The following is a 13,204-nucleotide window of genomic DNA, read 5'->3' on the forward strand; positions in this document are numbered from 1 at the left end:
GCTCGTACACACCCATTGTGCACAGTGACACCCCCTCAGACCCCTGTGCACATGTGCTCATACACACCCATTGTGCACACTGATACCCCCATGTACACACACATGGGCACACTCATCTGCCATTTCTGCACACTGGCACCCCCCACGTGTACACCTATTTGCACTCCTCCAGCCTGGGTGTGCATAAGTCCATGCTCACACCCACTGCCTGCCTCGCAGAGCTGCCTAGCAGGCAAGAGAGCCTCAGCTCCCCGGCTCGTCCTGCTCTGTTGCTAGTGCCCCCTTCCCTGCCAGGCTCAGAGCCGGGAGTGGGGGGCTCTGGACTTTGTGCCCACTCCTTACCAGGCAGAGGCCCACCCCTGGGAAGCCCCTTCCTGGAGCTGGCCGTACTCACCATCACGTCCCCTTTCAGCAGCAGGGCTGGCTCCAGGGTGACACAAAGCTTCTGGGGGCTGGGGCCCGGGACACTGCTGTAAGGGAGGGCAGAGAAACACGGGACTGGGATCAGAGCGTTGGGGGCCGGGCCCAGCAGCTCCTATGCAGCAGGTGCCTCATACTCACTAGATCCCCGAGGTGTAGACGAGCTGCATGGACTGGTAGATCTTCAGGAAGGGTTGGTAGCCTAGGGCAGGAGGGACGGGTTAAGGGATGGGGAGAGGGGGCAGGGGGTAAGGGGGCAGGCTGCTCCAGCCAAGGGCTGAGCCAGTCTGGCAGGGAGCCCTCGTGATTGGCTCAGGACACAGGGGCGGGAGCTCCCTGGCGAGGGTGCAATGTCACACCCATACGTGCAGGCCCGTTTGAGTGTATGCCTGCACCCCCAGGAGAGCATGGCCGGTTCAGACGTGTGTGTGCCCCGGGACTCCTGGGGGTTTGTGCCTGGGAGTGTGCCCATTTTGCACTCCCCGGCAAATTTGCATGTGTGAGCGTGCCCATTTTGCACATGGCGATGGGCTAGTGTGTTTGCACACATCAGCATGTTCACGAGGGCTCGCTTGCACGCACCGTTGGGTTGGCGTGCACACAAACATACACATTTTGCACAGGTCTACCAGTTCACACATGCGTGCTCATTTGTGCACGTGTGAGTGTGCTCATTTTGCAGATGCTGGCAGGTTCACGCTTGTGTGTGTGTGCCCATTCTGCACACGATGGCAGGCTCGCCCGTGGGTGTGCCCTTGTTTTGCGCACAAGGGCTGCTTCACCTGCGTGGGCGGCACATTTTGCATGTGTGATCGTCTGCAGGCACCCCGGGGCCGGAGTCTGCGTGTGTCCTGTGGCACTCACCTCCACTGGCCTCGAAGTTGGGGATGGCGGGAATGAGGACGTGGTGCAGGAACAGGGTGTTGCTGTTCATCTTGATGGTGCCCGACAGCAGCCCGCTGAAGTAACTGATGTACCTGGGAGTTCAGGGGGCACAGCTCAGCCCCAGGGTCCTGCCCCCCGAGTGGAGCTGGGGGGAGGGGCCAGCCAGTGAGAACCCTCCCCTGTCCCTTAATGGTCATCACATCCCCCTCCTCCGTCCCTCGCCCCCCCCTCACCTTTTCTGGGAGGGCTGCAGGGACGCGGCCACTTTGTCCTCGCAGAACTTCCGCATGGTCAGGGTGCTGAGCGCCTGGTCCGCGCTGCGGGGGAGAGGACAGGGTCAGTGCAGGAGCTTCTGGCCACCAGAGCAACCCCTGGGCTCGGGGCCTGACTCTGCTCGAGAGGAGTGGGGAGCAGAGGAGGGTGAGGGAAGGAAGAAAGGCGGGGGGAACAGCCCTGGGGGGTGGGGGGAACAGCTGGGGTAGGGGGGAGGCTGGAGTGAGGGAGTGGGAGTGAGGAGGAACAGCTTTGGGGTGTGGGGGGAACAGCCAGGGCATGGGGAGAGGCTGGTGGAGGGGATGAGAGTGGGGGGGAACAGCCCTGGGGGGTGGGGGGAACAGCCAGGGTGGGGGGGAGGCTGGGGTGATGGGTGGAGTAGGGAGAGGAACAGTCTTGGGGGGTGGGGGGAACAGCCAGGGCAGGGGGACAGTCTGGGGGTGGGGGTGAAGGGGGGACAGCCCTGGGGTTTAGAGGGGAACAACCATGGTGGGGGGTAGGCTGAGGTGAGGGGAAAAGCCCTGGGGGTTGTGGGGAACAGCGAGGGTGGGGGGAGAGGCTGGGGGTGGGAGTAGGGGGGGAACAGCCGGGGAGGGAGGTATCTGCCCTGGGGCAGTGGGGCTCGGGTGAAGGGAAGCAGCCAGGGGGTGGGGGGAGTGGAAATAGGGGAATGGGCTGAGCACACACCAAGAGAGGGGGGTCAGCCGGGAGAAGAGCTCCCCGTCCGCCCCCCCGCCATACCTGGCAGAGATCTTGCTGTAGTGCATATAGGCAGCCACGATGACGCCCGTCTTGCCCTTGTTACCCTGCAGCAGAGTGAGAGCGTCAGGGCCGGCGCCCCCCTAACCCTCCAGCACCGTCAGGGTCCCTGGGGGGTGTCCCTGCTGCAGCCCAACCCCCGACCCAGCATGACCCCCTCGCGGGGCAGGGGCTCTGCCTCCCCCCTCCATTCCTCGTTGTGTCCCACCCCCACCCCCTCACCTTGCAATGCAGTACCACGACATGCTGGGGGTCCGAGTTCAGCCAGGTCTCCATGGCTTTGCAGATGGAGCAGATCTTGTCCAGGGGGGGCGCGTGCAAGTCCGGCCAGCCGAAATCCTGAACCTACAGCACGTCGGGGTGCAAGCGGTTAGATTCTCCCCCCCCCCCACAAACACAGCCAGCTGGGAAGGGCCAGCTCAGAGCTAGAGAGTGGGGTCCCACTGCTCCCGCCCTGGGAGAAGCCAGGGATCCCCCAGAGGATGTTGGGGTGCCCCTCCCCTCTCACCTTGGGGTTCAGCCTGCTGATGTCATGACGCTTCTCGGACAGGTTGAAAAGCTGCAAGGCAGAGAGCGAGCTCATTGGCTGTGGGATGGCGACTGTAGCCAAGGGGCCCAAGCCGGCCCTGCCCCATCCCGCGACCCCCAAACTCTCCAGCCCCTGGTGTGAGACCCACGCCTAGGGCTGAGCCTCCAACCCGCAGCCCCTCAGACACAAATGCCCAAATCCCGCAGGGCGATTGACATTGTTATCCCCGTGCAGCCACATGGGGGGAAACTGAGGCACAGATAGGTGCTTGAGACTCACCAAGGTCACAGGACAAGTCAGTGGCAGAAACCTGACTCCCAGTCCCCCAAGTGCTAACCACTAGACTCCCCTCTCCCTCTCTCCCCAGAGCTGGGGATAGAACCCAGGAGTCCTGGCTCCCACCCTTCCCTGCTCTCACCACTAGTGCCCTCTCCCTCAAGAGCTGGGGATAGAACCCAGGAGTCCTGGCTCCCACCTTCCCCATCTCTAACCACCAGCCCCCCACTCCCCGCCCCAGAGCTGGGATAGAACCCAGGAGTCCTGGCTCCCAGCCCCCTCGCTCTAACCACTAGCCCCAGCTGCCTTTCCCCAGCCCCTACCGTATACTTATCCTCATGCTTGGACTTGAGCATCTGCGCCACCTCCCGCAGGTTGCCGCGGTAACGCTGCTCCTCCAGGGCGGGGGGAAAGAAGACGGAGATGATGCGCTCGGTGATGTAGGTCAGGTCGAAGTCGTACTTGCGCTCCATCACGTGGTCCAGGCTGAAGCTCCTGGGGGGGTGAGTGTCAGGGTGTGCCAGCTCTGGGGAGTACCCCAGCCCTGCAGGTGGGCAGCTCCCTGGCCGGGTGCCTGGCTTTACCCCACCTCGTGCACCCCATTGAGGGACCCCCAGACCAGCAGTGGATCCCCCCACTCGGTGTCTGAGCCAACCCCCCCATACCCTCCCCTGCCCTGCCGGCCCCACCCACTCACCTGGGCAGCGTGCTCCGTTGCTTCGAGGTGTGGAGGGATTTGGTGGAGCCCTGGGGGACGAGAGGGGAGGGGGGATGCTGGTCAGCGTGGGGAAATCTGGGGCCTACGTGGCCCCCTGTCAACTCCTTGGCACCGAACCACAGCCCCGGGCCCAGGCTGCTGGGGAGTGGGGACGGGCAGCAGGGTGGGAACGGCCTGGGAGAGCTGGGACAGCAAGGGACGGGTCCCGCCCGCGCCCAGCCTGCAACTCGCGATCCCCCGGGGGGATGTCAGAGGCCAGGATCCAAGCTGCCCTCGCTCTTTTCCCAGAGTCATGCTGACCTAATGGAATTGGCTGTGGGCGGGGGCCCCGGCTCCCAGCCCAGAGGACGGGCGGAGTTCTCCACTAACTTCCCCCCCCCTCCCCCCGTGAGATCTGCACCGGCAAGCTAACCCCTCGCCCCCTGGCTGCACCTCTTCTGCCCCAGGCTGCACAGCGACACCTGCTGGGGGAAGCCAGGGTTGGGTGGGGGCATTGGGCCCCGTCAGAGGGCGTGGGTAGGACAGGTCAGCACACTGGGCTCCCACCAGCCGGCACAATGGAGCTTTGGCCCAACCCCAGGTCCTATGGCAACGCCCCACAGGGCAGGGTCGGGGATGGGCAACCAACCCCCTCCCCCCATCACCCCATTCACCCCCCTCTCCGTACCCCACGGCCCAGTTCCCTTCCACGCTTGGCTGGTGTGGGCATAACCATGCAGGGTCCTGGCAGGGAAACCCAGATCCCTTCGCAAGCTCCCCCCATCAGGCGTTGGGGATGTCTCGAGGGGAGGGTTTCGGAGGCTGGCCCCCACCCCATTCACACAGAATGTCCCATGCAGTGCCACTCCTCTGCCATCGCAGGCCAGCCTGCCCCCGGCCCTGCACTGAAATTGACGGGGCAGAGTCCACGGGGCAATGCACTCCTGCAGGAAGAGGGCTCCCTGGGGCTGAATTCCCCCAGGGCTATGGGTCAGCAACTCCCATGGCTGCTTCGCAGATCTGCCTTCTTCCCAGCCACGGAGGGGTGCATCCCTGGGGGACTGAGCTGAGGCGAGCCGGCAAAGAGTAACGACACTGGGGGGTTATGCCTGGAACTGGCGAGGGCAGGGTCTGAAGTGAGGGTGGGGAAGCTCATTCATCCTGTACCCCATGTGGTGGGAGCAGGCAGAGGGGTGGAAAATCAGTTCTGTTGGTGGCTTGTTTATTCGGTCTGAGAGCCACTTCTCTTCTATTTACTCTGGGACAGGGCTGGGGGAGCAGGCCAGCACGGGAAGGATCCCTGCCTCAGCTGTTTATACTCAGATCCCACTAGGTACCACCCCCATTGAAGCACCCCTCCCTATAAAAAATCCCAGCGTCCAGCCACCCCTCCAAGCTTTGGGGGAAGAGGGATGGGATCTCTCCCCACTTCCACTGGGGCAGAGGGAAGGTCTCATGCCAGGAATGGGGCATAGATTTGGGGTCCGATGGGATAAATTGAGGTGGGGACTCACCAAGTGCTCGATGCGCCGAGCCGGAGCGGTGTTCCGCCTCTGGAGTATGGGGAAAAGGGAAAAGAGAGAGAGCGAGGGGAGTTGACAAGAGGAGAAGGAGATTGATAGCGACGCATCGGCCCTTTCCCTGAGACGCCAGGCCTGGGCGCCGAGCCAGCTGGCCCTGAGGTCAGCAGCTAGAGTTTGTAAACCTCCCCCGGTCCCACAACCACCGACTGCGTGATGTGGCCCGGAGCTGGGGGTGGAGAACGTCAGGAACGGGGAAGAAGCAGCAAGAGGCACTGCTGGCTGTTCAGGGCTGGTCAAAGGTGCAATGTTGATAGCCTCAGCTGGTGGAGTGACCTGTTAGCCGACGTGGCTCAGTGACACTGGACCTCGCTTCTAGTCCCAGCTCTGCCCCTGGGGTGAGCCTGTGTGCCTCAGTTTCCCCCCAAGCCTCTCATCTCCTTATTAGATTGTGTGTGCTTTCTGTTAGGTAAGCCCCTGAGTCTTTCACAGCTTTGAAGCCTGGTGCTTTAGCAGCTCATGCTTCAAGTTTCACATGGGCACTCGCCAAGGAGGCAGCTGTTGCATGTACAGCACCCAGCGCAATCTCAGCTGAGCCCTCTAAGGCAGGTAATAAGGAGGGATGAGCTGGAACTTCACCCAGGGGACCAGTTCGGTATCTGTGAGTTCCTCGGCCTGCTCTGCTGAGATTTTTCAGGGGAAGCCTGTGGGTGCCCCTGCCCCCCTGGCTGCTGGGAACGGAGCCAATAGCTCCTCACCGAAGAGGCCTCAGGATTCATCTGAATCGTGGCCCCATTTCCTTCCCAAGTGGCCTGGAGTCCAGCTGGCACAACCGGTGGGCAGCAGGAAGTGAAACTGACAGCAGGCTGAGGAGGTCTGGAAAGGAAACACCTGCTGTTCTCAGGATCAAAGGGGGCAGGTGGGGAAAGCTAAGGCTGGCCAGAGTTCCAGGAGCTTCTCGGCCCCAGGCTCATGAGCTAGGACACAGAGCAAGGTGGGGTGCTGGAGTCACCCACACACTGGCCATGGGCACATAGGGCTAAGATTGACTCCAGGGATGGAGAGGGCAATGCAGGACTCAGCCGAGGGGAAACAGACCGGTGGTCTGTTCTGTCCTGAAGACACCAATGACCCATCCTCCCAGAAGAGACTGAGTCTCATGGTCCATCCGGCCCAGAAGAGACCCAGGGTCCATCCAGCCCCATAGCCAACAGTGGCCAGGGTTGGATACGGCCATGGAAGATGAGGCATGGAAGAGGAGTGCCTAGCAAGCTGCCATCTTCGTATGTTTCATGGCCATTAAGGGCAAAGCTGTTGAGGTCCATGGGGGCTGTTGGTGGAAATCCAGCCAGTTATTTAGGTGCCCAAGAATGGATCTAGGGGCCTCCTAGGTTCCCAAATGGACTATGTCAGCCTGACTGCACCAAGAAAGCAAATCTGTGTGTTCAGTATCCATGCTCCAGGCCCGACACCAGCTGTGTGGGTCAGGAAGTGTTGCATCGGCAGCATCAGGCTAGAGGGACCATAGGCTGGCAGCTCAGAAATTCTGGGCTGGGGTCGGCACAACTTCTAGCTGAGGTACCTAGGTGAATTCCCTCGCCATAGTATCAGAGCACCTCACCTTCGCTAAGGCGCCCCCATGAGGCAGGGCAGGGCTATTATCCGTGTTGTACACATGGGGAAACTGAGGCACAGAGTGACTAAGTGATTTGCCCAAGGTCACCTGAAGCTTGTGACAGAGCATGGATTTGAACCCAGCCCCCCTGAGTCCCACTATAGCCCCTCGCAACTCTGAACATCATCAGAATGCTCCTTTCCTGACTGGCCTTCACATGCTGGGGTCATTTGCCAACTCAAGGCGCAGAATGATAGAGAATCAGGCCCTGGAGTGTTTCCCAGGGAACTTTCCTGTCTCAGGCCAGAAAGGAACCCTCCTGCCAAAGCCACTGGCTGGGAGATGCTACATCTGGATCTTCTCTGACAGAGTGGAGTGGGACCATTTTTCACTGCCAAGGCCTGAGCTCACCACACAGCAGGTCCCAGGGCTGACGTCCACACCAGCTGTTTGTGCACCAGGCAGACACAGCAGCATCGAGCTTCCTCGCGCTGCTGCATTGCTGCCGTACCCTAGTGCAGCACCCGGGCATGGGTGCGCTGCAGGCAGACATAGACTACTCCCTCTGGAGACGAGTTCTATTCCCTCCCACCCAGCCTGCCAGCCATGAGGGACTCTTGTCCATTGAGACACCAAAAGCAAAGGCCACCAAACAATCATCAGCCGGTGACAACTAGTAGCCGTTGCTGTCCTAACCCAGCTTCGAACCAGTGACCTACAAACTAGTCTGAGCCTGCTCCCACAAGCCATCCAACCAACCCAGCCCTTCGCTGTTTCAGTCTCCAATTCATCCCCTATCACTGGCCAGGAAGGCCGGCCACTGCGCTCCATCCAGTGGGATTATCCCAGCTTTCCATGCCAGGATATGCCCCTGCATTGAGGCCTGGCTGCCACCCGACTCCAAGGCTCACTTGGCACATGGGTATCTGTACCACTTCCCACTGGTTTAGAAGCCCCTGGAATTTACCCAGACTCCGATCAGGAGCTCCAGCTGCTGAAAATCAGGCCTCCAGCTGGGCACCCGAAAGTCGAAGCGCCCAGTGTAATGGGTGAATGGCTCACTCAGCGCTGAAATGCAGCCAGCTATGGGGTGGGACTTGGCAGCTGGTTAGGAGCTACACTGCATCCCGTTTAGGACAGGAAGTGAATCCAAGTGTATTCCATGCCAGGGGCACTGTGCATCTCCAGCAGCCTCTGGAGGGATCTAGGCCACAGAGGTTGATGAGCCTGCTACAGGGTCAGCGAGGCGAGGCGGATCTGTCAGCTCATGCATTAGATCCCGAAGGCCCAGGTTTAATTCCTGCTGCCAGCGCCCCAGCAGGGAGCCCAGCATTACCCATTCCAGGTTGGAATTTGGCCAGGACCGGGTTGAGGAGGCTCTCATTCTTGAAAAAAGTTCCAGCAGATCTTGAAGGAGCAGGAGTGACCAGGTGCTTGGTTCTCCCTTTGGCCTGAAAGATGGCATCTCCAGCAGCATGGTGCCTGGCACCGGGGTCGGCACCGAGGCCAAGGGACATCTCACACTGCGGCCCGTTGCTCTGGGACTTTCCTGAGCCATCTCCCATCCATGCCCCGATCCAGGCCTCCAGCGCAATCGACTGGGGACCCAGCGCCAGGAAATACGGACTCAGGGGTAGCAAGGCTGGCGGCTCCCGCGGCTGGCACATGGAAACCGCCTCTCTCCCCTACCCCTACCCATTTTAGCAGCCAGTGGCTCAGTGAGAGATCGCCAGAGGGGTGCGAATGGGGACAGATCGATCTTGGCACTTACCAATTCAGGCGGGGGAAGGGGCTGGCAGGATGACACCACCTGAAACAAGAAGCCAAAGGGGGTCAGCGCGGTGCGGGGACCCCAGTCGGGCAGCGTCCCCTAGAAATCTGTGCGGTGGCAGCCACCGGGACGCTTCCTCCACCCCCCTTCAGACGGGACGTCTCCTCCCCTGGGTTGGGGGCGGGGGGGGAGGAGACCGGGCTGGCCCGTGAGGCGGGCTCTGTTCAGCGAGAAGGCTGGACCCCCCCTTGGCCGTGGGGAAGGGGTGTTTTTCTTGGCCCAGACTGGCCCTTTCCAGCTCGGGCACATACAGAGGCCGCAATTCATGGCAGGGCCTGGGTGGCGGCGTGGCCGGGGTGGAGGGATGGGGGGAGGCTATATATAGAGAAACATAAACAGGCTGCGCCCCACCCTGGGCTGGGGGTGCACAGTGAGCCCATTCAGCCTGGACCCTACCTCACCTGCCCCCGGCCCCATCCCTCCCCTCCGCCCCGTCTCATGCCAGGCGGCCCGGCTCCAGCCAGAGAGAAGGAAACGGATTCGTAGGGGGGGCCAGTGAGCCCTCCCCTGCCCCACATCCCCCCCATCAGGGGGGCACCTGCTGTGCCAAGGTTGCCTTTGCCATAATGCCTTGGTGTCTTTGACTAAGGGACGAGCTGAGGCCGCTGGGTTGGTGGGGGGGTCCATGCCAGTGTCTTGGGGGCAGAGCTGGTCTCTCTGCAGTATTAAGGGGAGTACAATTCCCCACCCCCTAGTCCCGTGTGGGGCGAGGAGCTGCTCCAGAAGAATCTGCGCCTCCTGCTACATCTACCCTCCACGCTAAGCCGAAGGCTGTGGGTCCCGGGCTTGTGGCCTCCCTGTTCCCAAGCTCAAGCTCTGAGCATCCGCTCTGCACTGTAAATCCCTCCCCTCCACCGCACATCCCTCCCCTCCACCGCCCCCCCAGTGCCAGCCTGCCCCCGCCAGAGTCAGCTCCTGCACGTCCGCGCCTCTCTGCCCTTCAGCCACTCCCTCCTGCCCGGATCCCCCTTGCTGTGTGCCCAAGGGCCATGGGGCACTAGCAGGCCTGGCTTAGGGAGCAGGACCTGGCAATCCATGCAGGCCGTGTCTTGCCAAATACCCCCCCCCTGCCTGCGCTGCCTCCTGGCACGTCTCCATCCAAGCCACCTTGACATCCTGGGCACCGTCCTAGGAGCTGGCCAGACGTGGGGCTCTCTGCCAGAGCTCACTCACCAACCACGAGCACCCCAGCAACTCCGTTTGGAGCCCAGGCTTAGGCTTGGGTTGGGAACTGGCGGAGGATGGGGTGGGGAGACAACTCAGGGGGTTCGGATCAGTGAGGGACTCGGGGGGAGGTGGCGTGGGGAGCGCAGGCCAGGGGGGCGATGTTGGATCACAGAGGGGATTGGGGGGAGGTGGGATGGGGCATGTGGGCGGGCGGGTGGGGGGGCATGTTGGATCACAGAAGGGATCAGAGGGGGCGTAATGGAGACACGGGCGGGGGGCATGTTGGATCAATAAGGGGTTCGGCGGGAGAGGGGGGATGGGGATCGCAGACCAAGAACCAGATCCTGGACGTCTTTGCAGCAGCAGGAACGCACTTTAAGAACCAAAAGGGACCTGCAACCGCGCTCCATCCCCACACCTCTGCCCCTAACCCTCTGGGAGACAGGGCATGGCTACAGGATGAACCCCCCCATCCGCGTTTGCAGCCAGACACCCAGACACCCCCTCTCACTCCCCATGCCAGCCAGGGGCACATCAGCCGACGGAGGTGCTGGTCCTGTGCAGGGAGAGGACAAGCCACGGCTGGCTGGGCACTAGCTAGTGGAACTGGGGCCGGGCAGAGCCCCAGGCATCCCAGCTTTGGCAGCACAAAGTCCCGCATGCCAGCACCGAGTACCAACAAGCCCCTAATTACAGTGCATGCAGAGGTCCCGCCAGGCAGGGAAGGTAGAATTAGGAAGGTGGGTTCTGCCAAGCCAGGGTCTCCCTGGGGCGGCATCCTGTGTCCAACACCAGATGTGTCACTGTTCCCCCCTAGCCCCATAAAACACCTGGTGTGCTGTGCAGAGGGGATTCCTTCCTGACCGCCCGCACCCTGGAGAATGAGACTGAATCCGTCAGGGCACATAAATCTCTGTTAACAATGGTCGTAAAATTAGATGGGCCTTTTAACGAGCCAGCTGAGGGATTGAACTGAGTGCCACCCCGCGGCCTGCCCTCCCCAGGCAGCTGTGGGGCTGAGTGGGCAGGTACATCCCCCGCCCCTGGCTGGGCCTATACGCTCCCCCCAGAGCCATGGAGGTGGGGGCACTTCCCTTAGGAAGGAACTGGCAGGAGAAAGGCTATGGGATGCCTCTTGCATAAGAAGATATGAGTCCATGTCCCCCTGCCCCCTCCCCTTCCAACAGCTCTCCCCACCCACTCAGCCTTCAGGCTTTGAAACCCCTCCAGCCCCCAGAGCAGCCTGCCATCCCCAGGCCGCCTGCCTCCCCCTGCCTGAGTCCTTCACTGAGCTTATCCTCTGGACCAGGGGTGGCCAATGTGAGCCTGAAAAGGAGCCAGAATTTACCGATGTACCTTGTCAAAGAGCCACAGGAATATGTCAGCAGCCCCCCCATCAGCTCCCCCGCCCCACTCCCGGCACCTCCCGCCCACCAGCAGCCCCGCTGATCAGTGCCTCCCCTTCCCTCTCCGCACCTCCCAATCAGCTGTTTTGTGGTGTGCAGGAGGCTCGGGGGGAGAAGCGAGGGCACTGCAGGCTTAGGGGAGGGGTTGGGAAGGGGTGCAGTGGGGGCAGGGCCTGGGGCAGATCCAGGGGTCGAGCAGTGAGCCCCTCACCCCTGGCACATTGGAAAGTTGGTGCCTGTCGCTCCAGCCCTGGAGTCGGTGCCTATACAAGGTGCCGCATATTAACTTCTGAAGAGCCGCAGGTGGCTCCAGAGCCACAGGTTGGCCACTCCTGCTCTGGACTGAGCTCCCATCCAGCCCCCCTCTCCTGTCCTACACTCCCCATCCCTCTGAGCCCCACACTGATCAGACCCCCCAACCCATCCCCCTCGAGCCACACATTGATCTGACTCCTCCACCTTGTGCTCCTCATTGTCCCCCAAATCCCTCATTGATCCGACCCTCCAAACCCCACACTGATCTGACACCCCTGAGCCTGTGCTCCTAACTGCCCCCCAAATCCCTCACTGATCCGACCCTCCAAACCCCACACTGATCTGACACCCTCAGGCCTGTGCTCCTCACTGCCTCCCAAATCCCTCACTGATCTGACAACCCCCCCCCCGCCCCCGGCCTGCTCTCCCCATTGCCCCGAGCCACACATTGATCTGACCCTTCCACCCTGTGCTTCCCACTGCCCTCCAAATCCCTCACTGATCCGACCCTCCAAACCCCATGCTGATCTGACACCCCTGGGCCTGTGCTCCTCCCTGACCTCCAAATCCCTCATTGATCTGACACCCAACCCCCTGGCCTGCATTCCCCATCCCACCCGAGGATCCCCTCACACATCCAATCTCCTTTCCTCTCCCTCCTTCTTTCTCGTCCTGGCTAGGCATTTGGTGCCTGTCCCATCTTGGTGCAAGAGCCATCTCCTCCGCAGCGCCTGCTAGCGACCTTGCATCCCTCTGCAATCCTCTCCCTCATCCCCCGGCCTGTTAACTCCCCTCCCTTCCCCTCCTGCAGTTTCTGTCTGAACAACATTTGCTGTCCAGAGCAAAGTGTGTCGCACAAATCATCCTCAGTGCAAACTTCCTGCCCCCTCTCCCCGGTCTGCCTCTCAGCTTCAGCCTGGGAAAACATCTGGCTCGGCCTGCGGGATGGAGAGGGGGCTGAGATGTGGGAAAAGCACCGTAACCAGAAACTCTGGGAGTGAGGCAAATGGGCTTGAAAGCTACAGGGGCCATGTGGAAAGGGGTCCCTCTGGCTGCTCCCTCAGCCCCGCTTTCTACAAACAGGATCAGTGTTTGAAGAGCATGTTGCTTCTACCAACTGCCACATTTCACCCTCCCCTCCCCGAAAGTCAGCTTGTAGGTGGGGAAACTGAGGCACAGAGTGTGGCATGTACTGTGGAATCACTGTGTCGGTAGCAGAACGAATGACAGAACCCAGGAGTCCTGGCTCCCTATCTGCCCCCCTTCTCCAACCATTAAAGCACACTCCCTCCCAGAGCTTGGGATAGAACCCAGGAGTCCTGGCCCCCAACCCCCTTCATCTAACCACTAGACCTCACTCCATCTCAGAGCAAGGAACAGAGGAGTCCTGCTGCCAGTCCTCTACACACTAGATCAGGGGTTCTCAAACTGGGGGTCATGAGGTTATTACACGGGGAAGTCGCGAGCTGTCAACCTCCACCCCAAACCCTGTTTTGCCTCCAGCATTTATAATGGTGTTAAACATAGAAAAAGTTATTTTAATTTATAGCGGGGGGCGGGTTTCGCATTCA

The 13,204-nt window shown here is 61.2% G+C and overlaps 1 protein-coding gene across 5 annotated transcripts in view; it reads right to left on the reverse strand.

Annotated features, from left to right (window-relative positions):
• TNS2 (tensin 2) overlaps positions 1 to 13,204 on the reverse strand; it is a 48,118-nt gene that overhangs the window by 12,985 nt on the left and 21,929 nt on the right. For all 5 annotated transcript variants that reach the window (XM_050925325.1, XM_050925328.1, XM_050925326.1 and 2 more), the window contains 11 exons: positions 8,746 to 8,784; positions 5,354 to 5,392; positions 3,840 to 3,889; positions 3,466 to 3,637; positions 2,846 to 2,896; positions 2,560 to 2,682; positions 2,320 to 2,384; positions 1,539 to 1,622; positions 1,285 to 1,397; positions 562 to 622; positions 395 to 470 (listed from right to left, as the gene is read on the reverse strand). In XM_050925325.1, coding sequence (XP_050781282.1) covers positions 395 to 470; positions 562 to 622; positions 1,285 to 1,397; positions 1,539 to 1,622; positions 2,320 to 2,384; positions 2,560 to 2,682; positions 2,846 to 2,896; positions 3,466 to 3,637; positions 3,840 to 3,889; positions 5,354 to 5,392; positions 8,746 to 8,784 — 873 coding nt within the window. The remainder of the gene's footprint in view (positions 1 to 394; positions 471 to 561; positions 623 to 1,284; positions 1,398 to 1,538; positions 1,623 to 2,319; positions 2,385 to 2,559; positions 2,683 to 2,845; positions 2,897 to 3,465; positions 3,638 to 3,839; positions 3,890 to 5,353; positions 5,393 to 8,745; positions 8,785 to 13,204) is intronic.

This window comes from Gopherus flavomarginatus, chromosome 16 (assembly GCF_025201925.1).
Source record: "Gopherus flavomarginatus isolate rGopFla2 chromosome 16, rGopFla2.mat.asm, whole genome shotgun sequence".
Classification (NCBI taxonomy): domain Eukaryota; kingdom Metazoa; phylum Chordata; order Testudines; family Testudinidae; genus Gopherus; species Gopherus flavomarginatus.